The 25,808-nt window shown below is 50.3% G+C and overlaps 1 protein-coding gene across 4 annotated transcripts in view; it reads left to right on the forward strand.

Moving 5' to 3' along the window:
- Positions 1 to 25,808, forward strand: part of ZNF638 (zinc finger protein 638) — a 994,232-nt gene that overhangs the window by 836,448 nt on the left and 131,976 nt on the right. For all 4 annotated transcript variants that reach the window (XM_085642741.1, XM_085642742.1, XM_085642740.1 and 1 more), the window contains one exon: positions 3,345 to 3,431. In XM_085642741.1, coding sequence (XP_085498867.1) covers positions 3,345 to 3,431 — 87 coding nt within the window. The remainder of the gene's footprint in view (positions 1 to 3,344; positions 3,432 to 25,808) is intronic.

The raw sequence follows: 25,808 nt of genomic DNA on the forward strand, positions 1-25,808 counted from the left end.
AATAGTCAAAAACTCTGGCTCCCCCCTGCACTCAACTATGAGCTATATACTGTGTTGTACTAAAACAGCTTCTCTTGATAGCCTCCGCTCATGTAAATAACCTTTTTTGTTAGTTTAATATGGTTATGTAAAATAATCCTTCTTGAAAATGTCCTCCTCATGTAAATAGCTTTTTTGTTTTTTTGTGCCTATTTGTTAATGTTGCGTTTTTATCCTGCCGTCTGTTTGTATCCTATGGAACAACTGTTTTTTACTGCAACAATCAATGCTCATGTAAAGCGCTCTGATACTCCCGGGTCCAGCCAGCACTATATAAAACCTTTCAAATAAAAACAACCTGCAAATCCAGAAACATTTTCAAGCTGCAAAATTACTCCTACAGGTAAATAACAATTTTATTACCAAATGTGAGAAAGTGCCCTCTTTCTGCATGGTTGCCCCCACTTTTTGCTGAACTACTGATGTGCTTTGACTGAGTGTGCCCTGGGCTCCTGCCAATTAAGTGCACAGGGCCTATGTTCTTTCCCTAAATCTGCGTTAAAAACAAAACCCAATTGGCATCTCTGGCCACAGGTCAACCCCTGGTAAATGGTACCACAGGTACCCAGGGCACTGTCACCAGTGAAGACCTCAAAGGGCTGCAGCCCTTATTGTGCCACCCTTAGAGGCCCTGTACCATTACACTCACACTGCCTTTTCAGGCTGCGTGTCTTGGAGCAGAACAAAATGAAGAGTCTACATGGCACACAACCCTGTGTGCCATGCCTACAACCCACTGCCCTGGCATAGATCAGTCACCCCTTTAGCTAAGTGCACTAAACCAGTGGTGAGGGTACAGGTGCATGAGCCCTGTACTCATACAGTGTCTAAGCCTTTTCTTGGACATTGTAAGTGCGGTGCTGCCATTAAGAGTATATGGTGCTGGAAGTTTGTCATTAAGAACTCCACAACACCATATTGGCTACACTGAAAACTGAGAAGTTTGGTATCAAACTTCTCAGCATATTAAACCCACACTGATGCTAGTGTCGGTTTTAATGAAAAATGCATACAGAGGGCATCTTAAGAGATGCCCCCTGAAAAACGACCTACCACTAGTGTCCAGGCTGAGTAGCTGCTTTTAGCTGCCACCATCAGACAGGTTCTGGACCCCTGGGTCGAGAGCCTGCTGCTCTTGGGGGGCCTGAAACAATGCACATCCTGGAACGAGATGCCAAGCCTCCTCCCCCAGGATGGGCAGAATCCACGGAGGGGAAGCTTCAAAGGCTTGCTGCCTTTTTGAGCTTCCCCAGGCCACTTGCTGCTTTCAGCAACTGGTCCCCGCCGGTTCTGACCCCCTACTTTGGACGGGAGAACCGGCGGGAAATACAAGTGAGGAAGAAAAGTGTGCCCACCTCTGCCAACTCCACCCCTCAGGTGGGGAGGTGAGGTGAAGCACAGCTGTCTCTGCCATCTTGAAGATGGGGGAACCAGGCAACCAGTGTGATGATATGCCCCCTCCCACTGGAGGGTGGCATAATATTGAGTGTACCCACCCGAGGGAAGGGACCCATTGGTCTTAATCTTTTACCTGCCTGTAACTCCCCTAAATCTAGTATTTAGGGGCACCCCAAACCTTGCTTCCTCAGACAAGAAACCTGAAGAATAGAGAAGGACCGAAAAGCCGTGCCGAAGCGAACAAGAGGAGGATGCCTACTGACTTGGCCCCAAACGTACCGGCCTGTCCCTACCTCGAACCTGCAGACGCGAAACCCCGGTGTGTCCTTCAGCCAGCAGCCTCAAGAACCCAGAGGACCTGCCCTGCCTTCAAAAGAAAAGAATGTCTCCCATGAACAACGGATTTGTTTACCAACAGACTCCAGGTCCGGGAGGATCCGCAAGTCTGCCCCAGACACCCACTGCCTGGTTTCGAGTGGCCCAACAGCAAGAGACTATCTGCCCAGCAATCCTGACTAGAGATCCGGTGACCCTGACCTCCCTCAAACCAGAAGGTTCCCCCCCAACCGCGACCTGAAGCTGGTAAGAAGATCCGACCTTAAAAGGCACCCCTGCAACTGATGCCCCACGACCTTGGGTGGCCCAACCGACTGTGTCAAACCAACCCCCAGTATCCCAACATACCTTTCCAAGTGGTGGTCGCACCCATAAGACCTTCGTCCTGAGCCTGCAGTGTGTTTGCAACCCGGGGACTCCCCATTGAAGTGTGCCTGACCCCAAAACAGCACTCTGCCTCCGGCTGTCCCAGTGCCGCTGAGGGTGCACCTTTTGTGCTGGCTTAAACCCCCATTTGCCCTGAGCTTATGTCCAAGAGCTTTGCTCCCACAACCCAGTGGCCTGCTCGTAAGCAGCCACCAACCGGAGGCCCTCTATTCCCCCATTGGATAACATTGGGCCTCAGCACCCGGCCACCCTTGTTCCGCTGAGGGTGTAACAAGAGTGCATCCTTGACCCTGGGGGCCCTTGAGTCTAACCCCAGAAACCCATCTCCCACAACCGAATACTTACCTATGAACCGATAACTATATTCCTAACATAGAATAACATTGACTGTTTTTCTGTGAAAAGTTTCTAAGTGTGTAGTTGGAAAATCCAAGAAATCCTTTCAAACTGTACTAAATAACAAACACTTTTACTTACCTGTTGCCAGGAAATGTCCCAGTGCAGTATCCAGGCATACTAAACTGTGTAAAAAAAAAAAAGTAATCTGTAAAGTAATCTACTTGACATTCTACAAAAAATCCTATACAAAGTACACGTACTTTATTCTGAAAAGCATTGCATTTTCAGTAACATTACTGTAATCAAAGTGCACATACAATTGCAATTCAAACTGTTAACAAACTGCATTACTACTGTAAAGTATTTATTGCATAACTGTGCCAGGCTTGCTTGGTTCTAGAAAATAAAATAACTAAAAGAATATCTTTATACAAAACCAATTGGTCTGTGTTCAGTCTTTAAGTGTGTGAATTCATTTGCTGACTGAGCGTGTACAACAAATGCTTAACACTACCCTTTGATACAGCCTTACTGCTCAACCACAGTACCACAAATAGAGTGAGGTGCTATCTACTTTTAGCTCTGCCTACCTTTGGAGTTCTAATGGACTCTGTGCACACTATACCTCACTTTGGTATAGTATATACAGAGCCAGCTTCCTACAAATGTAAGTAACTTTTACTTTTGGCCATCTTTTTTTTTTTTTTAGACTAATGATGTTGAATGCATAGTGATGTTTTAGTAGCATCTGCCATTTTATTCATGTATAGTGTTGAAGTAGAGGCCAGTTGGGTGGCATTGGTTAAGAATGAATCTCAACTAAATTCATATTTATTCTTGAACAGATGCATCAAAAGATGAAGTTGAGTCTAAACGAAGAAAATTGGACCTTCCAGCAAAATTGCTGCCTTATGATCCAAAGATTGCAGTAGGTGAGTTTCATTGTTGCGGAAAGCTATATATTGCTCGCATGTTTAACCTGAATGAGTATTTTTTCTATACATTTCACAACTTTCAAATGTTCTCATACAAAATGTACCTTTGAAAGTAGAGGTACCTAGTTTACCTTACAATGGCACTTTAAGAAGTATATTCAAAGTCACACAATTCATTTAAAGGGAGACTGAATTATGTTATCTGAGAGACAAATAGCTGCAGATTACTTAACTTAGAATATCCCCCCCCCCCCCCTCAGGCATCCGACTGGATCCGGAGAATTTTTTCTCAGCAGTACCTCTGCGTGCCGGGGGACAGTGCCGCCTGGAGTACCGGTTACCTCTGGTCTGTTCAGGCCTTCTCGATGCCTTTCGGCATCTGGGTACAGTGTGCGATACCTTCAGGCTTCAAGGCATGTGCATCCTGTACGTGCAGATATCGGCGACGGATCCACACGTGATCTGTATATGGTGCTTGGGAGAGCATTACGACTCGGGAGTGCAACGCCTGCAGCTGAAGCCAAAGTTGCTGCCGAACGTTGTATGAAGTTGTCTGTCCTGATGTCCCGTTCGAAGCCCTCACGTCTCCCTCTCATGCTGGGACATCAGGTCGGGACTGGTTATGGAGTCCTTCCCGCGGACGTTGCTCACCTGAAGCGGAGGTAGTCTACCTTGCATAAACGTGACATCGGGGCCTGCTGCTCCCGGTCTCTGCCGGACCTGGGGCCCTCAGTCGACCCCTTGCCCTCCATTTCCTGGGATGACTTGGGACCTAGATGTAGGCCTATTCTCTGGCCTTACTGGCCATCTTTGGGTCAACCCCTCTCCCCGGCGTGCCTTCGATCCCCACAGAGGGTGTAGAGACTCAGATCAGGACTTCGCCGGTGGGTTCGCTCTCGGCGCTGGTCTAATGCCCTGACTCCGGCTCCGGAGTTGATGCGACGCCGGGACAGAGGACGGAGGGGCATCCTATTCGCACGTCCAAGCCTGCTATGCCGTCTCCGCCCAGCCCTGTGTGCTCCCTTCGCCGGCGCCAGCTAAGGCGTTCCTCTTCACAGATTCCCATCTCGGTGGAGGTCGTGTTGATGCTGGTCTGAAGCCAGGGGTTGTCTACATCGAGACGTCGATCGACACCGGTGTCGTCCTCTGCGGATCCTCGGTTGGTGGTAGATGAGGAAGCTGAACTTGAGGAGGCCCCTGTGGGTTTGCCACCCCCAGGGTTGTTTTGCTGCCCCTCAGGGCAGTAACCCATGCCCTGGCTGGGCGTTGGTTGTCCTCGGGCTGTGATACCCCCACGGTTTAGTGGACGGGTTAGCTTCCTGTAGTCACCTATGGATGACTTGTTGCCCCATAGGATGGCCACTGTGGCTAGTGTGGCGTTAGCGAGGGTGGTTCGCATGGCTACGGATATTTTACAAATACAACCACCCTCGGTCTCTCTGCCCTCTGATTCCTTGTTGGATCTACTCCACCCGGGCGTCGTGGCCCCCTTTTGGCGAGTCGTTATACGACACTCCTTGGGATTTGTGCTTGGCCCTCTTCGGGGGACCCGGTGGGGTCGTGTCATTGCACAATAGCATTGCCCGGCTCCAGATGACCCTGCCTGTTTGTTCCTCCATTCTCTGGCTCAAGGGCTGGTGGTCCAGGCAGCCTCAGTGTTGCTGCCTTCTGCCTCTCCTCCATTGCGCCCTCCCACTTGGGAGTCTCGCTGGTTGGAGTCGTGTGGCCACCAGATCTTTGCGTCCTCCAGTACTGGCCTTAGATCCCTGAACACGTCTTGCGTGATTCCACGGGCTACTTCGGCCCTTTGGGACTCGGTCGAGCTCCTCCTTCCCTCTCTTCCAGAGGGCCCTCGGACTGACATGGATCAGTTGATAAGTGATGGCCGGGACATGGCCCAGTTTTCCATTCAGTCGGCCATAGACACCACTGATTCTGTGGGTCGGGCTATGGTCAGGTCAGTTGCTCTGCGTCACTATGCCTGGCTGCGCGATGGCTGTTTCCCTGCAAATGTTCAGGAGCGTCTTCGGGATTTGCCCTTTGATGGGGTCGCCATGTTTGACAGACATGCTGACTCAGCGGTTCAGCGTCTCATGTCTGGTTTTCCATGACTTCCGTTGTTTCTAGTCCTTAATGCGGACTTTGTCTTTCAGTTGCAGTATTGTCACTGCTTTTTCCTGATGTCTGTCTTAGGGTTCAAGACATTATTTCCCGGGCAGACTGTATGGCTATTTCGCTGTCATTGTCCTTCTTTTGCTATAGCTGGCCAGCTGTTTCTTCATTTCTTTGAGTACCTCTGCCTACGAGCTCGTCTCAAGAGGTGTCCCTTGCTTTTATAGAGATATGCCATAAACTATGTGGGGTACTCGTTAGCTATTGTATAGCTGCTCTTCCTTGCATGGGAAGTTTCGAAGGCTCCCGCAAAGTCGTCTTTGGTTTCTTCTCTTCTGTCCCTCTGGGGACTCGTTCAATGGGCTGTACTACGCGTCTTCCATTTTGTCCCGTTCCTCCTACTTTTGTAGGACATACCCTCTGGTGAGACCCACTGGATTGGGTTTTTTCCTACGGTTGATCTGTAGCTATCTCCTGCCTCTATGGAGGCAGCTACCCCCCAGTGTTGCTGGGTTTCTGCCACACCTTGCTCTGTCTGCTTTAAATGTTGACATGTGTCCTTTGGCAGGCATGTTGCTCTTTTCTGTCCGGAACTGTTTCTTCAGTGTTCTGTGTGGGTTAGACATGTGAGTGCTGTGAGAAAGTGCCATCTTTCTTGCATGGTATGCCCCCACTTTTTGCTGAATGTACTTTGACTGAGTGTGCCCTGGACTCCTGCCAATCAGGTGCCCAGGGCCTATGTTCCTTCCCTAAAACAAACCAAACCCAAATTGGCACACCCTGGCCACATGTCAGCCCCTGGTAAATGGTACCCTAAGTACCCAGGGCTTTGTGACCAAGGAAGGCCTCTAAGAGCTACAAAGAGGCCCTGTACCCTTACACACACACTGCCTTTGCAGGCTGAGTGTTTGGGTGCAAGACAAAACCAAAGTCGACATGGCGCACATCCCTGTGTGCCATGCCCAACACCTACACTGCCATGGCATACATCAGTCACCCCTCTAGCTGGGTGCCTTATGCCAATGGTGTGGGCACAGGAGCAGGAGCCCTGTGCCCCTACAGTGCCCAGGTCCATTTCTGAGCACTGTGTGCAGTGCTGCCATTTAAAAGTACATGGTGCTGGGAGCTCGTCAAACACGAGCTCCACAGCACCATAATGGTAACACTAAAGACTGAGAAGTTTGGTATCAAACTTCTCAGCACATTAAACCCACACTGATGCCAGTGTGGGATTTAATGTACCCAGCACCCCAGAGGGCATCTTAGAGGTGCCCCCTTAAACCTAACCTACAATCCACGTCTGTTCTGAGGCTGCCTAGGCCGCCACACAGCAGACACGTCGCTGGACCCCTGGGTAGGAGAGCCCCTGCTCTCCTGGGCCTGCAACAATGCACATCCTCCCCCAGGGTGGGCAGGGGGAAGCTTCATAGACATGCCGCCTCTGTGAGCTTCCCCAGGCCACTGCAACCCCCTGCTTTGGCCGGAAGCCCCAAATAAGGACAGGGGATGTGCCAGCCTGCCAACCCCACCCCTCAGGTGGGGGAGGCGAGGTGAAGCACATATCCGGGCTCTCGCCATCTTGAAGATGGGTAGCCCTACCATATCAGGACTGTGAGAAGTTGGCCTGATATGATGTCACTAATTCTAGTGTACACATTGTATCAGTCCAAACAACCCTTATGGTGATTGGTTGTAAAGTCAACCTTCTAGACCAGCTATCCTAGTGGTAGCATGGACAAGAGCAGTCTTAGCCTAAACTCTGTATGGCATGTGAAGCCAGCTGTTATACCATTTGTAATCCCTTGAATACCAAATGAAAGGACACCACAACAGATGTATATAAAAATAGAATGTATTTATTCTAATCAAACCCTCAGCACTCTTTATGAGATTCGAGGTAAGTACAACACAGTCTTATTTAAGCATACATTAAGTCACACAGGTAAGTAATACAGTTAGGCCCTAGGGGCCACGCAAACCATATACTAAGTAAGTGGTATAAGAACCACTGTCACGAACACAGGATAGGCCTAGGCCATCGGAATCGCTGGGGCTACACTATACTATCAAAGGTTAGGAAGTGGGAGGCCCACGGGATTCAGGTGCAGAGTGGAAACACTCACGCGTAATGCGTAAAAGTCGATGGAAATAGAAGTTATTAGAATTTAACAGTTTTAGGACACTTCTGGAATAGCTAGAAAGTCGAGACTCGGAAACTAGACCCTAGGATAGTCAATACCCTTGTGAGCACCGGAGTACTCAAGTTACCTAGCCCATGGGCTGCGGGTGCTTAGCTGTGAACTTGCGTCGGGTTTCGTCGTTGACTTCTATGGATGCCTGAAGGAAAGTTGGTGACAGGCAGTCAGTGAAGAGTGTCCGGTGGATCCCAAGGATGGGATCAAGAAGGAAGGATACCTGCAAGCAGAGGGGACAGAGTCTAGGTCACCAGCCAGGAGCCGGGAAGGGACCAGGAAGGAACCAGGCGATGTCGTGCAGATGCAGCTGAAGAGGTGAAGCTTTTCGCAGCAGCCACGGGTACCAGGAGGCGTCGAGGACGACCAGGACCAGGAGGTGAGCTGTCCCACGAAGGCTCTTGCTGTTGGCGGCGTCTGTAGAGTCAGGACCCAACAAGCCTTGGCAAGCGGAACCCACGCAGGATGGAGGACTTGCTTCTGGTGCAGACCAGGAAGGTCTGGGGTGCTTCTCTTTCACAGAGGAGCGGGTGCCAGTCTGGAGGAGCCAGACCAGTAAGATGAAAACAAAGGTTCGTCGTCGCAGAGGTTACTAGCCAACGGGCCAGCAACCGGACAACACGTCTAGCAACTCGGGTGCAGAAGGGCCCCACGCAGAACGCGTGAAGTGTGGGGAGCTGATATTCTTTGCAGATGGTGCTCGGGATTGGGGCTCAATTCCCCAAGCACAGCCTCGAGGAAGCCTCAGAAGTCGCGCTAGTCAGTTACTAGCCTCTTTTCCCAAGTCGCCGGTCCCTCGTCGGGTCTCCGCTTCGCTGCAGATGTGGATCTGGGTCAGAGGTGTCTGGAAGTCTCGGCGTCGGTCAGTCTCTGCAGTCGTCCCTCGTAGGATCAGTCGCAAAGCAAGCAGCGGTCGCTGGGTGGTGCCTGGTTGCCCAGGGTGGTCACTCCTTGGCCACAAGGGAGATTTCTTCAGTCTTCTTCCTGAGGTCGAATGTTGAAGGTCCAGAGTTTCTGTTCCAGTTGCAGATTCAGGTTAATCTAATTTAACAGGGCTCAGCTACCTACTGATAAACTGGGCTAGTGGGCTGAGCTACCTGCAAGGTCCCTCCTATGGGTGGGACCAGGAAGGGGAGTGGTTACACCCCCTTTCCTTTGTCCAGTTTCGCGCCAGAGCTGGGGCTGGAGTGCCCCAGCGCCGGTTTGAACTGGACTATGCATGGGACACCTTGTGTGCCCCAGGCAGTGTCTAGTTTCTTTCATCCCTCCCTGCCCCAATACACTAACTCCTGTCTGGGGTGGTACTCGCACCTCCCAAGGCAGGAAACCTATTGTCCAAGCCGCCCTCGCTGTAAGGACTCCCAGCAGCAGGAGGTCAGACTTGTGTCTGTGGCAGCAGCATCCATTTTGTGATGCTGGGGCTCTGGTTAACTTTAACCGGGTAAGTAGCTTTCAACATGTCTTCTCCCTCTAGAAGGGAGGAATAATATCCTCATCCCCAGAAATGGGATGGGGGTATTATTCCCGAGTGTTAGACACCTTACACGACATGTTTTGATAAAGCCAAACCATAGTTACAATAACCGTTTAAGATTATAAGGTACTTTAAGAGTATATGGTAGGCTATATCATAAAACAGCTATAAGGACATGGTCCCGAAAGCTGCAGACAGGCTCAGCTCATGCTAGAGCACCATCTCACATGTTACCAAGCACTCTGCCTCCAGGATTGTTAAGGCCTGCCATAGGAGTGGCTGATAGGTACACATGTGTCTATATGTAAGGTAGGTATAGGAATACTACACCTAAGCAAGGAGTGATTACACAACCTTGCCCCAGCAGAGTGATCAGCCAGTTGTGCCATAATGGAAGGCCAGGCCAGGGGTGGCACAATACATGCTGCAGCCCCTGGTAGGCCTAGGTTACACCTATGCCCTGGGTACCTAAGGTACACTGTACAGGGGCCAATAAGGTGATCCTATCCAATTGGGTTATGCACCTAAAGTACATAGTATGAATTTAGAGAGAGAACAGCTGGGCTGTGGGTCTGATTAGCAGGCCCACAGCCACATCTAAGTCGAAAACCAGTGAAGCAAAAGCAAAAAGTGGGGGTGAACATAGAAAGCAGACCCTACTCTCCTACAAGGACTAGGCTACTGCTCCCCTCCCACAGGAGAGAGGCAGGATAGGGGGTGTACCCACCCCAGGACAGGGACCCATTGGTCCCTGCCCTTCACCTACCTGTAACGCCCCTAAATCTAGTATTTAGGGGCACCCTGAACCTTCCTTCCCCAGATTCCAGATTCAAAACTACAAAGAAGAGCAAGAAGAAAGAAGACCTGCCCTGCAGCTGCTAAAAAGAGGAAGACACCAACTGCTTTGGCCCCAGCCCTACCGGCCTGTCGGCCGTCGAACCTGCTCCTGCTCCCACCCGGCATCTCTTGTGGCACCCCAGAGGGCATCTTAGAGGTGCCCCCTTCAACCTAACCTACAATCTACGTCTGCTCTGAGGCTGCCTAGGCCGCCACCCAGCAGACATGTTGCTGGACCCCTGGGTAGGAGAGCCCCTGCTCTCCTGGGGCTGCAACAATGCACATCCTGGGCGAGGTGCTAAATCTCCTCCCCGAGGATGGGCAGGAGGAAGCTTCAAAGGCATTCCGCCTCTGTGAGCTTCCCCATGGCACTGCAACCCCCCACTCTGGCTGGAAGCTTGGCCGGAAACCCCAAATAAGGACAGAGGATGTGCCAGCCTGCCAACCCCACCCCTCAGGTGAAGCACATCCCCTGGCTCTCGCCATCTTGAAGATGGGAAGCCCTACCCAATCAGGACTAGGCTACTGCCCCCCTCCCACAGGAGAGAGGCAGGAAAGGGGGTGCACCCACCCCAGGACAGGGACCCATTGGTCCTTGCCCTTAACCTACCTGTAACGCCCCTAAATCTAGTATTTAGGGGCACCCTGAAGCTTCCTTCCCCAGATTCCATAATCCGAAGAAGAGCTAGAAGAAAGAATACCTGCCCTGCAGCTGCTAAGAAGAGGAAGACACCAACTGCTTTGGCCCCAGCCCTACCGGCCTGTCAACCCTCGAACCTGCTCCAACCCGGCATCTCTTGTGGCCTGCAACCTCACAAACCCCGGAGGACCTGGCTACCTTTTGGCTCTAAGCCACTGGGACTCCCATGAGTGGAGGCTCTACTCAAAATCGACTTCTAATCCCTAGCAGCAGCCCGGAACCGCGAACCCAGCACACTCTGCACCAGCCAAGTCTGGCCTGTGCCGGAGAGAACAAAGACCACGAGGACGACCCCACGTCGACTGTGACCCCGAGTCCAGCACCCAAGGACCCCCCTCGACACTCCTGAAGAAGCCTGCAGCCTCAGGACAAGGTACCCCCCCAACCACGATCAACAGAGGGTAAGATTTCCCGACACCAAAAGGTGCCCCGCGGCCCCCTTTGCCCAATCCCGGGGTACATACCTATCCTCCAACTACCCAACTTACCTCTCAAAGTGGTGGTGGCACCTGAAGAATCCTCGTCCCGAGCTTGCAGTCTTTTTCTAATCCGGAGATTTCCCATTGAAATCAATTGAGCGCCCGAAGGCTCAAAAGCACTCTGCACCCAGCCACCCAACTGGCTCTGGCAGTGCAACCTCTACACCTATCTACTTCCCCACTTGCCCTGAGTAAGTTACCAGGAGCCCAGCTCCCACAGCCGCGTGGCCTGCTAGTCAGCAGCAAACCAACCAAGGCCCCCCAATCCCTCCTAGGATAACATTGGGCCTAACTCTCTCTGCACCCGGCCGCCGTAGTGCCGCTGGGGGTGAACCAACTGGACCTACCTGACCCTGGGGGACCCCTGTGTCTATGCCCAGAACCTCAACTCTGCCAGTCGAGTACTTCCCCTTAAACCGATAACTCTATGTTCGAGGCATATGAGCTGCAGATTACACACCTTTGCATAGATAGCCATCTGGTGTTGGGCCCGGATGTTTGCAGTTTGTTTTACCTCTTGGAAAGTCTTTGGAAGTCACGAGGTCGGTGACTCCTCCCTTGGATCGTATTGCGCATGGGCTTCGGCTCCATCCTCAGATTGTTTTTTTCCGCCATCGGGCTCGGATGTAATACTTTGCGCTCCAGTTCCGAACATTTCCAGTTCGACGATCGAAGCGGAATCCTCGCTCATCGCGGTATTGTTCAGATCCAGATCTCCTCAATCACCTTCTCTTCGGCACATCTTCGATTCCAGTCGTCGACGGCGGCCTTCGGGCCTACCCAAGCTCCGGTCCCGGCTGATGGAAAGAACTCCATTCAAGAAGTGCCCTCGATGTGGGTCCAAATATCCCCCACACCGATCTTCATGAGGTGTGCAAGCTCTGCCTCTCCCCTGAACACGAGGCTCGAGACTGTCCCGCCTGCAAGTCTTTCAGATCGAAAAAGACTATTCGAGATCGAAGAGCCAGACGAAACATGGCGCACTCCTCGACCTCCGTTCCAGTCGACATCTTCGGGGACGACGTTGAAGATCCGGGAAAGCAGCACACCGAAGAGGACCTAGTCAGTGCTTCCGAAGCAGACGACTCGGATGTGGAGGACATGTCCCCGGCGCAGAGGGTCGTGAGTAAAATACCCCCTCCCACACCCGCGCCGACACCCAAAAAGGCTTCGGTCATGCCTTCGCCTTCGGGCCTAGGCAAGACCAAATACACTGCTTCGAACACCCCACCTTCGGGCCCGGTGACGAAGCCAAGTAAGCCTTCCGGCGGCTCGGGCTCGAGCCAGCCTGCCAGCGGTGCCGAAAAACACCCTTCGGCACCGAAGAAAAGATCTGCCTCTACACCAAGCTCCACACCAAAGCCCTCGGGGTCGAAACCCAGCCTCTTGGTGCCGACCAAACATCATAAGGCCCTCGGCACCGACACTCCCGCGCCGAAGCCTGTATCGGCACCGAACAAAAAATAGGAGGTTCCTAAAAATAACGGCACAGACAAGCCTAAGAAGCCGTCGGCCCCGAAAATGACGGCGCCGACCGAACAACCAGTGTCGCAAGAACGTTTTACACCGGATCCTTTACAAAAGACACTTACCAAGGACCCGAAAACTGGACATTTGGCACTGTCTTCTAAAAAGAGTTAATTGGACAAACCAGCTCCACCTCCAAAGAGGAAGGACTGTGCTACCTCCCCTTTCAGAGTGCCTTACCCGCCTCTTCCTCCCCCTCCACCCTCTCCACCCCCTCCACCTTCTCCACCCCTGCCTCATCGCTCTCCGACACCGTCTCCAGACCATGATGATCAGGGGGACCCATACTACGACCCAGCAGATGTGCCACAAGACCCCACCCATACAGGATCCCCAGACCCCTGGGATGATTCTAATAATCCAGACATTCCAGATGTCCCACAAGATGACCTGTATCCATCCAGGCCATCGCCACCAGAAGACTCACTAGGTTTTCACCACCTACTTCAGAGGGCGGCACATTATCACGGGGTAGAGCTACACACTGACCCAGTAGAGGAAGATTTCCTCCTAGATACCTTTGATACAGCACATAGGTCTACTGCTATACTACCTATGCTCAAAGGGGTAATTAAACATGCGCCAGAGGTTTTTAAAGACCCAGTCAGGGCTAGGGTCCTAAACCCACGCATAGAAAAAAAGTATAAAGCTGCCCCTACAGATCCTGCCTACATCAAAGGGCCAGCGCCACTGGATTCCCTAGTGGTATCCACCGCACGAAAGATCAAATTCCCAGGCGTCAGGCGAAGCACCACCACCTGACAAGGAATCAAAGCTCCTGGACGCATCAGGAAAACGCACTGCGTCACAGGCAGCTAATATATGGCGTATCGCCAACACTCAAGCACTATTGGCCAGATACGACAGAGCGCACTATGATGAACTAGAAACCATCATGCACCATCTCCCATAAAAATATAAAAATGGGGGCAATGAATTAATCCAAGAGGGTAAGACCATAACCAATACCTCTATACGCTGTGCCTTAGATGCAGCAGACACAGGTTCCAGGGCCATTAACACCGGTGTCCTACTTCGTGGACACGCTTGGCTGAGAGTTACAGGCTTTAAACCCGAGGTACAAGCCTCCATATTAAACCATCCGTTCGATCAGGAACATTTATGCGGTCCAAAGATAGATGAGGCCCTCGTAGATGAAAAAAGATAGAGCGAAATCTATGGGAGCCCTACAGTCGCACCCTCCTAGACGCTCCTTTCGCCGCTCTTCCTTTCGGGGCACGGGCAGAGGCTACTCTTCAGTCCACGTCCTACAAATCTCCTCCTCAGTCCACCTTCACAAAAAGTTATCAAAGAGGCGGCTATAGAGGCAATAACAATAAAGGCAGAGGCAAAACAAATACCGCTTGCTCTGCCACACTGCCTACCCATTGACTTCCCCCTGCTCTCCCCAGACCATCCCACTCCGGTCGGGGGCAAACTACAAAATTTCCTTCACGTCTGGGAGTCCATCACATCAGACAAGTGGGTGACCCAAATTATTCGTTCAGGGTACTGCCTGGAACTCACATCTACCCCCACCCCCCCCCCCCGCCCACCCCCCCCCCCCCCCCCCCCAACATTCCACCCAGGCAACGTCCAATGTAACAAGAACATTCCACGTTACTAAAACAGGAGGTGATCTCCCTCCTACAAAAACACGCAATAGAACAGGTCCCCACGATCAGCAAAATGTAGGAGTCTACTCCCTATATTTTCTGATACCAAAAAGAGACAAGACTCTACGACCTATCTTAGATCTCCGGCCTCTAAACACATACATACATTCGGACACGCCACTACAATCCAGCTACTTCACCAACTAGGCTTCACGGTGAACCACCAAAAGTCCCAACTAACACCATCCCACATAAAGCAATACCTCGGTGCCACCATAGACACCTCAAAAGCCATTGCCTACCTCAATCCGTCAAGGATCGCAAGCATTCAGGCTTTGCGTCAAAAATTCATACTTCAACACTCTCTCCCAACAAAGAGTGTTTATGCAACTGATAGGGATGATGGCCTCTTGCATTTTCATAGTGCCTCATGCAAGACTCGAGATGCGTCCACTCCAAGAGTGCTTAGCGCGCCAATGGAACCAGGCCCAGGGGCAACTGACAGATCTGGTGTTGGTAGACGGTCGCACCCATCGCTCTCTACAGTGGTGGTACACCACAAATCTTTCCAGAGGTCGACCGTTCCTCGACCCGGTTCCACAAATCCTGACAACAGACGCATCGATCTCCGGCTGGGGAGCTCATGTACTACACCTCACAGTGCAGGGCACATGGACGCTGCAACAAAAGTTACTCCACATCAGTCATCTGGAGCTACTGGCAATCTTTCTAGCCCTAAAATCCTTTCACACACAGATTTTAGGCAAGGCAGTCCTTATCCGAATGGACAACATGACCGCCATGTACTACATCCAAAAACAAGGCGGCGCACACTCCACAGCTCTCTCAACTAGCACAGAGCATATGGAGATGGGCAATTCCAGGCAAAATCTTTCTCCTAGCCCAACATGTCCCAGGAGTCCAGAACACCATGGCAGATCTGCTCAGCAGACAAACGCAGCAGATCCAAGAGTGGGAACTTCACCCGCAAGTTCTTCACCCGTTCTTTCAAATGTGGGGGCATCCACAAATAGACCTATTTGCCACCCACGAAAACAAAAAATGCTCAAGCTTCGCCGCCAGATACCCACACCCATTGTCCAAAGGCAATGCGATATGGATGAACTGGTCAGGCAAATTCGCATACGCCTTTCCACCTCTCCCACTAATTCCATTAGTGGTGCGAAAGCTACAGCAGCACTCCCTCACACTCATTCTAGTAGCTCCAACATGGGCAAGACAACCGTGGTACACCACGTTGCTGGAACTCTCAGTAGTGCCACACCAAAAATTACACCTCACCATGCCTCCTAACCCAGAACCATGGAGAGATCAGACACCCGGACCCAGCTCAGCTCAACCTTGCGATCTGGCTCCTGAAATCCTAGAATTCGGATACCTTAACCTTTCCCCCGACTGTATGAATGTTATCAGAGAAGCTAGACGCCCTACTACTAGAGCCTGCTATGCTGCCAAGTGGAAAAGATTTGTTGTTTATTGCCATAACAACACAATCAACCCTCTAGACGCATCCATACAGCACATCATATGCTACTTACTACACCTACAAAGATGTAACCTAGCATATACATCCATTCGGCTACACCTCGCAGCAATTGCCGCTTACTTACAAAACAGACAGCACCTATCACTTTTCAGGGTGCCTGCCATTAAAGCCTTCATGGAAGGCCTAAAACGACTAATTCCCCCAGGGTGCCACCCTCACCTGTGTGGAACTTAAATATAGTGCTCACAAGGCTAATGGGACTGCCTTTTGAACCCTTGCATAAATGCGAACTGCAATTCCTCACATGGAAAACAGCTTTCCTGGTAGCCATCACCTCCCTTGGAAGGGTCAGTGAGATACAAGCACTTACTATACAAGAACCTTTTCTCCAAATGCACCCGAACAAGGTTGTCCTCCGTACCAACCCAAAATTCCTACCCAAAGTCATCTCACCCTTTCATCTAAACCAATCGGTAGAATTACCGTTTTTTTTCTCGCAACCTCAAACTGTTGCAGAAAGGGCTCTACACACACTGGATGTTAAAAGGGCCTTGCTTTACTATAGCCAGAGAACACAACCTTTCAGAAAGACAAAGCAACTGTTTGTCTCTTTCTCTCCACCTCATAAAGGCAACCCCATCTCTAAATCGGGGATAGCTAGGTGGATTGTAAAATGCATACAGATTTGCTACCACAAAGCAAAACGCACGCTATCTGTTCCCCCTAAAGCCCACTCTACAAAAAAGATAGGGGCTTCTATGGCTTTTCTAGGGAACATCCCATTAGATGATATCTGCAAGGCAGCTACATGGTCAACACCGCCACTTTCACTAAACATTACTGTGTAGATGTGTAAACCAAGCAAGTCAAGTCAAGAAAGCTTTATTCGACGATTGTCATAAAAGCATATTTATACCATACATTTACAAGATAAAACATTTTAAGATATTTTAAAATGGTTTAAAACAATAAATAAATAGAGATATTTACAGACTAATTTAGCAATTCACGGGAAGGAAAATTAATCAAGACAACATTTTGCTCCTAATCACCCATGCCCTGCCAAGAAACTTTGCAACAGATATATAGACAAATGAAGTTTCAGCAGATCGTAAAATGCGAACTGCCACCTTGGTATTCATGGTACCCAAGGTCCGGCACATTGGTTTAAGCCAGGTCTGTCGAGGGATTATATAGGAAGGGCATTGGAACAAAAAGTGATTAACAGATTCGATAGATGCAGTACATCCAGGACAATTAAGTACATTTTCTGTGGACCATCTAGATGTAAACTCTCTTACTGGGAGACTACCAACTCTGAACTGAAAATAAAGCTTCCTGTCCAAAGGACTGGTTATATCATCCCAAAAAGGTGCCAAGGAAATGGTGTCCTTAAAGTCCAAGAAGATGCCAGATAGTGAAAGCGGTGCTGTTGATCTGAAAACTCTGGATGCTACCATTTCCCAGTACAAAGCCTTCAGGACTTGTTTGGTAGGGAAACAAGCATTTTGAGGATCCTCCCACAGGTTTTTTAGACCCAGGTCCCGAAGCGACTCATAGATCCTACGGAGCCACTTGACCTTTCGGCAAATGTCCAGTTTGATAATGTCCATGAGGCCAAGAGCAAAAAGCCTAAGTTCGGGGGTGACCCATAACCGCCTCCAGTATAGAATAGGGCGGAATGAGGCAATTAATGCTATCGGTCTCATACCAAGGTCATAGAATAGAGGGCAAAGGGGAGTGCTCTGAGGTAGACTAGTTAAATTTCGAAAGAAATTATTTTCAGAGGAAGATAACTTATGTACATTTTCAAATCCCCACAATTCAACTCCATAAAGTGCAGCTCCAACCACTTTTGCATCATACACCCGAAGAGCAGGATCAATAGGTTTGGTCAAAGATTTGGCATGTTCTTTACTCAAAGCACCAGAGAGTTGAGAGTGCTTAAGAGATGCCAGGTTAACCTGCTTTTTCCAGCTCAAGTCATGCTGAATACAAATGCCCAAATAAGTAAAATCTTGGACCTGGTCCAGTAACAAACTATTCATAAATATCTTACATTTAAAAGATTTTGGTTGATTAAAAGACATGAATTTGGATTTTAAAACATTAATTTCGAGCCCACGGGCTAAACAGAACTCCTCGAACAAACCTAAGGACCTCTGTAGGCCACTCGGGGTTTTAGAAATTATAAGGCAATCGTCGGCAAACATTAAAATAGGAATTTTCGCACCTGCCAGAGAAGGGGCATCCACTTTCGCATCTATTAATAGTTTTGCTATGTCATTGATATATAGAGAAAATAAGGTTGGCGCGAGGACGCAGCCCTGCCTGACCCCCTTTTGGATGGGGAACTGCCTAGTTACTTGTCCAACACCACCCCATCTAATCTGCGCAAAGTTATCTAAATGGAGTCTAGCAATTAGAGAAACTAGAACAGCTGGCATCCCCAGGTTGTCTAAGACAGCCCATAGGGTTTGCCGAGGAACTAAATCAAAGGCTGCCCTAAGATCAATAAAAGCTGCATATAGGCTGCCTCCCCCCAAGTAAACCACCTTCCAATAGAGCATAGCAAAATGCAGCACCTGATCGATGGTGCTTATTCTTGCTCTGAAGCCAGCTTGTAGATGGGAAAGGATTGCATTGTCTAGGGCCCAATCCAACACTTTGTTCAGGATCAACCTGCCTAAGATCTTTTGTGTAGTATCAATCAGGCTGATAGGACGATAATTAGCGGGGAGAGACTTGTCCCCCTTCTTGAACACTGGAATAATTTCTGCTCCCTTCCAGGACGTCGGAATCGGAGCGCCTCTAGCAATCAAATTGGCTAAAATTAAAATGTAGTTACCCCATAACTCACTATTACAGGAGAAAATATCAGCAGGAACTCCATCCATCCCAGGAGCCCTCCCAGGAACCAATGACTTAAGGGCAATAACAACATCACCCAAGCTAAAGGCATCTTCATTGTAGAAAGTATATTGATAATTTAAAGATGGGCATGTGTTTTCGTCAATTGCATATAAGGATTCAAAATGCTTGACCCAGTCATCTTGTGTAACCCAGTTTTGTGGTTTATCAGGGTTACCGCCAGCCCCCCATTTAAAAACTGACCAGAATCGTCTCATGTCTTTATGGGCGCCTGCTTCCCTAAGTTCCTGCCATCTTTGGAAGTCCCATGCTCTCTTGGCTTTAAAGATGGCTTGCTTGTATGCATACCTAACGGGACGAACTGAGGAGATGTCACCAGATTTCAGTGCGGTGCCCAGATTAGCACGAGCTTCTCTACAATCGGTAGAATACCAACGTAGTGAGGAGTCGACATTAGGTTTAGTTTTGTTGATGGGTCTAACAAAGATATCTGTAAGTTCTGAGAAGAAGGTTTCATGGATCGAAGTTCCCAGATTACAATGAGATGCCAATGGGCACTGGTTAAGTACGGCCCCCATATCCTGAATGGCAAGCACTAATCTATTAAAAATATGAGTAAGGCTTTCTTGGCTTTGAGCAACCTTTGCCCACTTTACATGACGCATATCATTAGAAATAACCACGTCTTGAAGGAGCTGAGGAGAAAGATTATTATGGGCAATGGGAGTCACCCAAAGCGAGGTAGTCAGAGAGAGAGGGTTGTGATCACTCTCCAATCTGGCTATAACTTCCATGCCCTTCAGGGATTCCCATAGATCTAAAGATAGTAGGATGTAATCTATCCTGCTTGTACGGGAACCACTCTTAAAGGTGATAGATCCGGATTTATCCTGTTCAGTCCTTCCGTTAGTTGCACGAAGCCCCTTGCTTAAGCAAAGGGCGTTGATCTGGATTGCCAGTTCAGACCAACGAGTGACAGGTTCAAGATCTAAACATGGGACACCCCATAAGTCATCCTCAACCTTCGAGATACTCCAATCAATACCAGAAAGGGGTTCAAAGGTTAGATTAAAATCACCACCTACAATTACATGAGAGTGGTGGGAATGAAGAAGCAAGAGTTCCTCCAAACGTGCTATAATATCTGATTTCTTGCCCCCAGTACTTCTAGCATAGACATTGTAGATATCCAGCGATTTACCGTTTCTAAACTTAAGCTTAAGTAGCTGGATATCTGGGTGAGAGGTGGGAAGCTCCTTAACAATAATACCTAGGTCCTGTCTAATCCAGGTGGTGAGACCACCTGAAGGACGCCCCTTTTTGCCCTTTACGGCCAAGACGTTAAAATTCAAAAAACCCGCTACAAACTGAGCCTCCAGTAGCCAGGTCTCTTGGAATAAGCAAATGTCATAAGAATTAATGAATCGTACCCAGTTAGGATCATTCAACTTAGATTTCAATCCTGCGATATTCCAGGACAGAAGTGTGCCATGCTCAGAGAGGGTTACACTATCTTCTTGAATGGATTCCGGGGTACCATTCAGTGGAGTGATCTCTATCGGGTTTACAAAAGAACATTGCATATCCAGACTACCCAAGTTACCAATGATAGGGACTTTGTTAATCTCTGGGATACTGCTCAGTAAAGTAATCCTTTCATGAACTGTGGAAGCATGTTGTATATCCCTACTAGCCGGGGTACCGGTATTAAGGACTTTGTTAGGCAAAAAAGGAGAAACAGGGGAAACCACTAGCCTAACTTCATTACAAAGTCAATCATTTAATTCTAGGCCGGACTCTCCCAGGAACTGTGGCCAAGCACCACCTGAGCAAGAAGTTTGAATAGGGGAGGACTTGATTTGGATTGAAGAATAGTCAGGAGGACAACTTCTGAACTCTAGATTGATGAGGTTATCTGCTAAGGTGGGATCATAAAAAGTGACCTCTATAAGGTCCATCCTATTACCATTCTGAGAAATCCTTCTGGCTCCCTCTATGTCAGCTCTGATTACAGAGCAGCAACCCCTTACATGCCTGAGCCAGTGTATGACCTTGTTAACCAGAGATTCACTACTTTCAAATTGGGACCCAGAGGACAATCTTGGAACATTTACCATAAGGACCTTTCGTGGGTGAAAAGTACGACTGTGTGGCCCATATCTTTGAGTTTGATGGTAGGGATTACCTCTAGAAGTGGTTCCAGTTCTCTCATTAATAAGGGAAGGTCTTCCAGCGCGTGGTAATACCTGGGGCATACCAGGAGAGACTCTGATAGGATGTCTAACAGAAGGTGGGGTGCAAGCAGCGGCAAAGTTAGCCCTTGATGGAGCTAAGAGACGAGACTGGATATTCACAGGGTGAGAAACATGGGGCCGATTCTTAGCATTAACATTAGATGTTATTGGCGGCCCATCAGGCACCTCTATGGGGGCCTTTACCAAACCCCTCTCCGAGTTAACAGAGTTTAGCTTAGAGTGAGTATCGGTAACCAGCTTAGATTCCCCCAACTTCATGACAGTGGTTGATAATGTATCAATCTTGAATTGCATAGTCTCAATCAGGGAATGCAGGTTTTTCACTAGAACCAACAGAGATTTTATATCATGTTTGCAGGATTCAGTCCCCATGAATCCCTCGGGCAGGTTAATGATAGAGCTATCTTGAGGTAAAAGAGGGCCTACATTTGCATCCAAGCGTGCAGGAGAAAGTAGTGCTGGACAACTAGCATTAATATCAACTTCACTCAGAATTGAAAACCTGTTGCTACAAGCTATGCCCGGGGGACAGTTAAAGTCAGAAGGGGATTTGTCTGAGTGAACTTGACCCGCATCCGTTAATACTGTGGGGGTGATAGAGACCACAGCCATGCCCCTTACCCCACTTGTTTGTTCCTCCCCACCCTTTTTCGAGAGGAACATATCCGGAACTGTAACAGTACCTTTAGTAGACACATTTCTACCACCAATAGCCTGCAAAGGGGTGGCATTAAGTAGTTCCCCACATTCATCAACTATAACCTCAATGCGGTCCATTACACAGTTACTGGCTGCATGTTGGCGAGCTTTCTTTGCTCTAGACTTCCTTGTCTTAGAATTCACAGGCAGGGAACGTGAAGAGTCCGAATCTCCCTCAGGGGTTTTCCTTTTACCCATGGCTGTAAGAATTGATGACAAATATACAGACCTTGATAAACCGGGAACACGTTGTCAAGGACCAGGCCGACCCGACCCAGTTCGACCCCGGACGGCCACAGACGGCCCGCCCTCTGCCCGGGCTCAGCCCGGCGCCGCCCGCGCGCGTCCCGCGACGCGGGGTATGATGACGATTTTTAAGCGCCTCCGGGCGCTAATCCGGTGACGCTGGTTCCGAGGTGGGCCCGGGGATCCTGGGTAATGTAGTCCTTGCACGCCCTCCCTCCACGCTGCGGCCACGAAGGTTTAACACGCGGCGGCGGGAGGGGGGGGGGAAGGACAGAGCAGCAGCAGAACACTCGGGGACAATGACGCCCAGGCCCAAGGTACGTGCAGAGGCAGCAGAAAGCCGCGTTCAGGAGGCACCCGCTCCGCCGGGTATGATGACGATTTTTAAGCGCCTCCGGGCGCTAATCCGGTGACGCTGGTTCCGAGGTGGGCCCGGGGATCCTGGGTAATGTAGTCCTTGCACGCCCTCCCTCCACGCTGCGGCCACGAAGGTTTAACACGCGGCGGCGGGAGGGGGGGGGGGAAGGACAGAGCAGCAGCAGAACACTCGGGGACAATGACGCCCAGGCCCAAGGTACGTGCAGGGGCAGCAGAAAGCCGCGTTCAGGAGGCATCCCTGTAGCCAAGATGGTAATAGGTTGCAAAAAAAAGAACCAGCAACAAGCTAGTGTGGGCCAGGCTGTACTGAAAACACTATGTTCGAGGCATATGAGCTGCAGATTGTACACTGTGCATAGATCGCCATCTGGTGTTGGGCCCGGATGTTTGCAGTTTGCAGTTTGTTTTTGTTCTTTGGACAGTCTTTGGAAGTCACGAGTTCGGTGACTCCTCCTTCGGTCCGTAGTGCGCATGGGCTTCGGCTCCATCCTCAGATTGTTTTTTTCCGCCATCTGGCTCGGATGTGATACTTCGTGCTCCGGCTTCGAACTTCTACGGTTCCAGCCTCGACGGAAAATCCTCGTTCGTCGAGTTTCTTCATCTCTCGAAGAGGCACTTTTCTCGATTCCACGCACCGGCCTTCGGGCCCTCCTCGACTCCGGTCCCGGCCGATGGAAAGGACTCCGTTCAAAAAGTGCCCAAAATGTGGGTCTAAATTTCCCCACACCGACCTCCATCAGGTGTGTAACCTTTGCCTGTCTCCAGAACACGAGGCTAGAGATTGCCCTGCCTGTAAGTCTTTTCGATCAAAAAAGACCATCCGGGATCGAAGAGATCGACGCACCATGGCGCACTCATCGACCGCGGCTCCACCGGACATCTTCGGAGACGACACCGGAGCTTCGGGGCAACACCACACCGAGCAGGAGGAAGACATCGTCAGCGCTTCCGAGGCCGACGACTCCGACCTGGAGGACATCACACCAGCGCAGAGGGTCGTGACTACTCTACCCCCTCCCACCCCCGCGCCCAAATCCAAAGAGACTCAGGTTACACCTTCGCCTTCGGGCCTGGGGAAAACCAAACCCGCAGCTTCTAACACCCCACCTTCGGGCCCGGTGTCGAAGCCTCACAAGTCTCACGGCAGCTCGGGCTCGAGCCAGCCGATTCCTGGTGATGATGAACACCGTTCGGCACCGAAGAAAGTGACGCCCAGCTCGACTCCGAAGCCACCGGTGCCGAAGCCCGTACTTTTGGTGCCGACTAAACACAAGCATAAATCCCTCGGCACCGACGCTCTGGCGTCGAAGCCTACCTCGACGCCGAAAAACCCGGAGGTTCCAAAAAAGCATGGCGCAGAGAAACCACCCAAATCCTCTGCTCCAAAAACATCGGCGCCAGCGGACGATTCGGCGCCACCAGACCTTTTTACACCCGATCCTTATCAAAAAACCTTATCAAAGACTGGGCTATTGACTCTGACTGTGAAGAAAAGACGTCTTGACACACCAGCTACTCCTCCACCACCCAAGCGGAAGGACTCTGCCACATCTCCTCTGAGTGCCCTCCCCACCACCTCCTACACCACCTCCTCCTCCTCCGCCACCTCTTCCACCTCCTCTCCCTCCCAGGTCTCTGCCACCCTTGCCTCATCATTCCCCGACCCCGTCCCCAGATCCTGATTACGGGGATCCAGATTATGATCCAGCGGACGCCCCAATGGACCCCACACCACCGGGGACCCCAGACCCATGGGAAGATTACCAAAACCCTGACATACCAGATGTGCATCAAAATGACCTCTACCCATCCAGGCCATCTCCCCCAGAGGACTCACTAGGGTTTCACCACTTAGTGCAGAGAGCAGCACACTACCATGGGGTGGAACTACATAGCGAACCAGTGGAAGACGACTTCTTACTGGATACATTTGATATTCAGGATAAGTCCACAGCCATCTTGCCCATGCTTAAGGGTGTCACCAAACATGCTGCAGAGGTGTTCAAAGACCCTGTCAGGGCCAGGGTCTTAAACCCCAGAATAGAAAAAAAAGTACAAAGCAGCACCCACAGACCCTACATACATTAAGGGCCCTGCTCCCTTAGATTCCCTAGTTGTGTCCACAGCTAGAAAGCGGTCTAACTCCCAGTCCTCAGGTGAGGCCCCACCGCCAGATAAGGAATCAAAACTCCTAGATGCGTCTGGTAAACGCACTGCCTCGCAAGCCGCGAACATCTGGCGCATTGCAAATACACAAGCGCTGCTCGCGCGTTATGACGGAGCACACTACGATGAGCTTGAGGCTCTTATGCAGCACCTCCCTGAGAAACACAAACGTAAAGCTCACGACCTAATACAGGAGGGAAAGCTTTTACTAACACCTCCATTAAATGTGCCCTCGATGCAGCGGACACTGCTTCTAGAGCCATAAATACTAGTGTCCTGCTTCGCCGTCATGCCTGGCTCCGAATTTGAGGGTTCAAACCAGAAGTCCAGGCATCCATTCTAAATCACCCCTTTGACCAACAACACCTATTTGGGCCAAAGGTGGACGAAGCATTAGAAAAAATGAAAAAGGACACGGACCCAGCAAAGTCTATGGGGGGCATTACAATCCCAGACCCCTAAACGCTCCTTTCGGCGTTCGTCCTTTCGTAGTACAGGCAGAGGCTACTCCACCGATAGCGCCTCTACCTCTTACAAGTCCCCTCCTCAAAATACCTTCTCAAAGGGCTACCAAAGAGGTGGATACAGGGGCAACAACAATAAGGGCAGGGGCAAAACCAACACCACCCGTTCTGCCACGCCGCCCGCACAATGACTTCCCCTCGCTCCCCCCCCCAGACCATCCCACTCCGGTCGGGGGCAGACTACAACACTTTATCCACGCCTGGGAGTCCATAACATCGGACAAATGGGTGACCCAAATTATTAGGTCAGGGTACTGTCTCGAGCTAACATCCACCCCACCCAATATCCCACCAAGGCACCGTCCAATGTCACAAGAACATTCCACATTGCTCAAACAGGAGGTGATCTCCCTCCTCCAAAAACACGCTATAGAGCAAGTCCCCTTCAATCAACAAAATTTAGGGGTCTACTCTCTGTATTTTCTAATCCCGAAAAAAGACGGAACCCTGAGGCCCATTCTGGACCTCCGGCCTCTAAATGCATACATACATTCGGACCATTTCCACATGGTCACCCTGCAACAAGTCCTCCCACTCTTCTGTCAGGGAGACTTTCTCACTACCTTGGATCTAAAAGACGCATACTTCCATATTCCAATACACAGGAAGTACCTCAGGTTTGTGGTGGACGGTCAGCATTACCAATTCACGGTTCTCCCCTTCGGGGTCACCACTGCACCACGGGTGTTTACCAAATGCCTAGCTGTGGTAGTAGCAGCACACCTCAGACGTCAACATATTCACGTCTTCCCTTACCTAGACGACTGGCTGATAAAAGCCGCGTCCTACGA

The sequence above is a fragment of the Triturus cristatus genome, chromosome 2_2 (assembly GCF_964204655.1).
Source record: "Triturus cristatus chromosome 2_2, aTriCri1.1, whole genome shotgun sequence".
In the NCBI taxonomy this organism is placed as follows: Eukaryota; Metazoa; Chordata; class Amphibia; order Caudata; family Salamandridae; genus Triturus; species Triturus cristatus.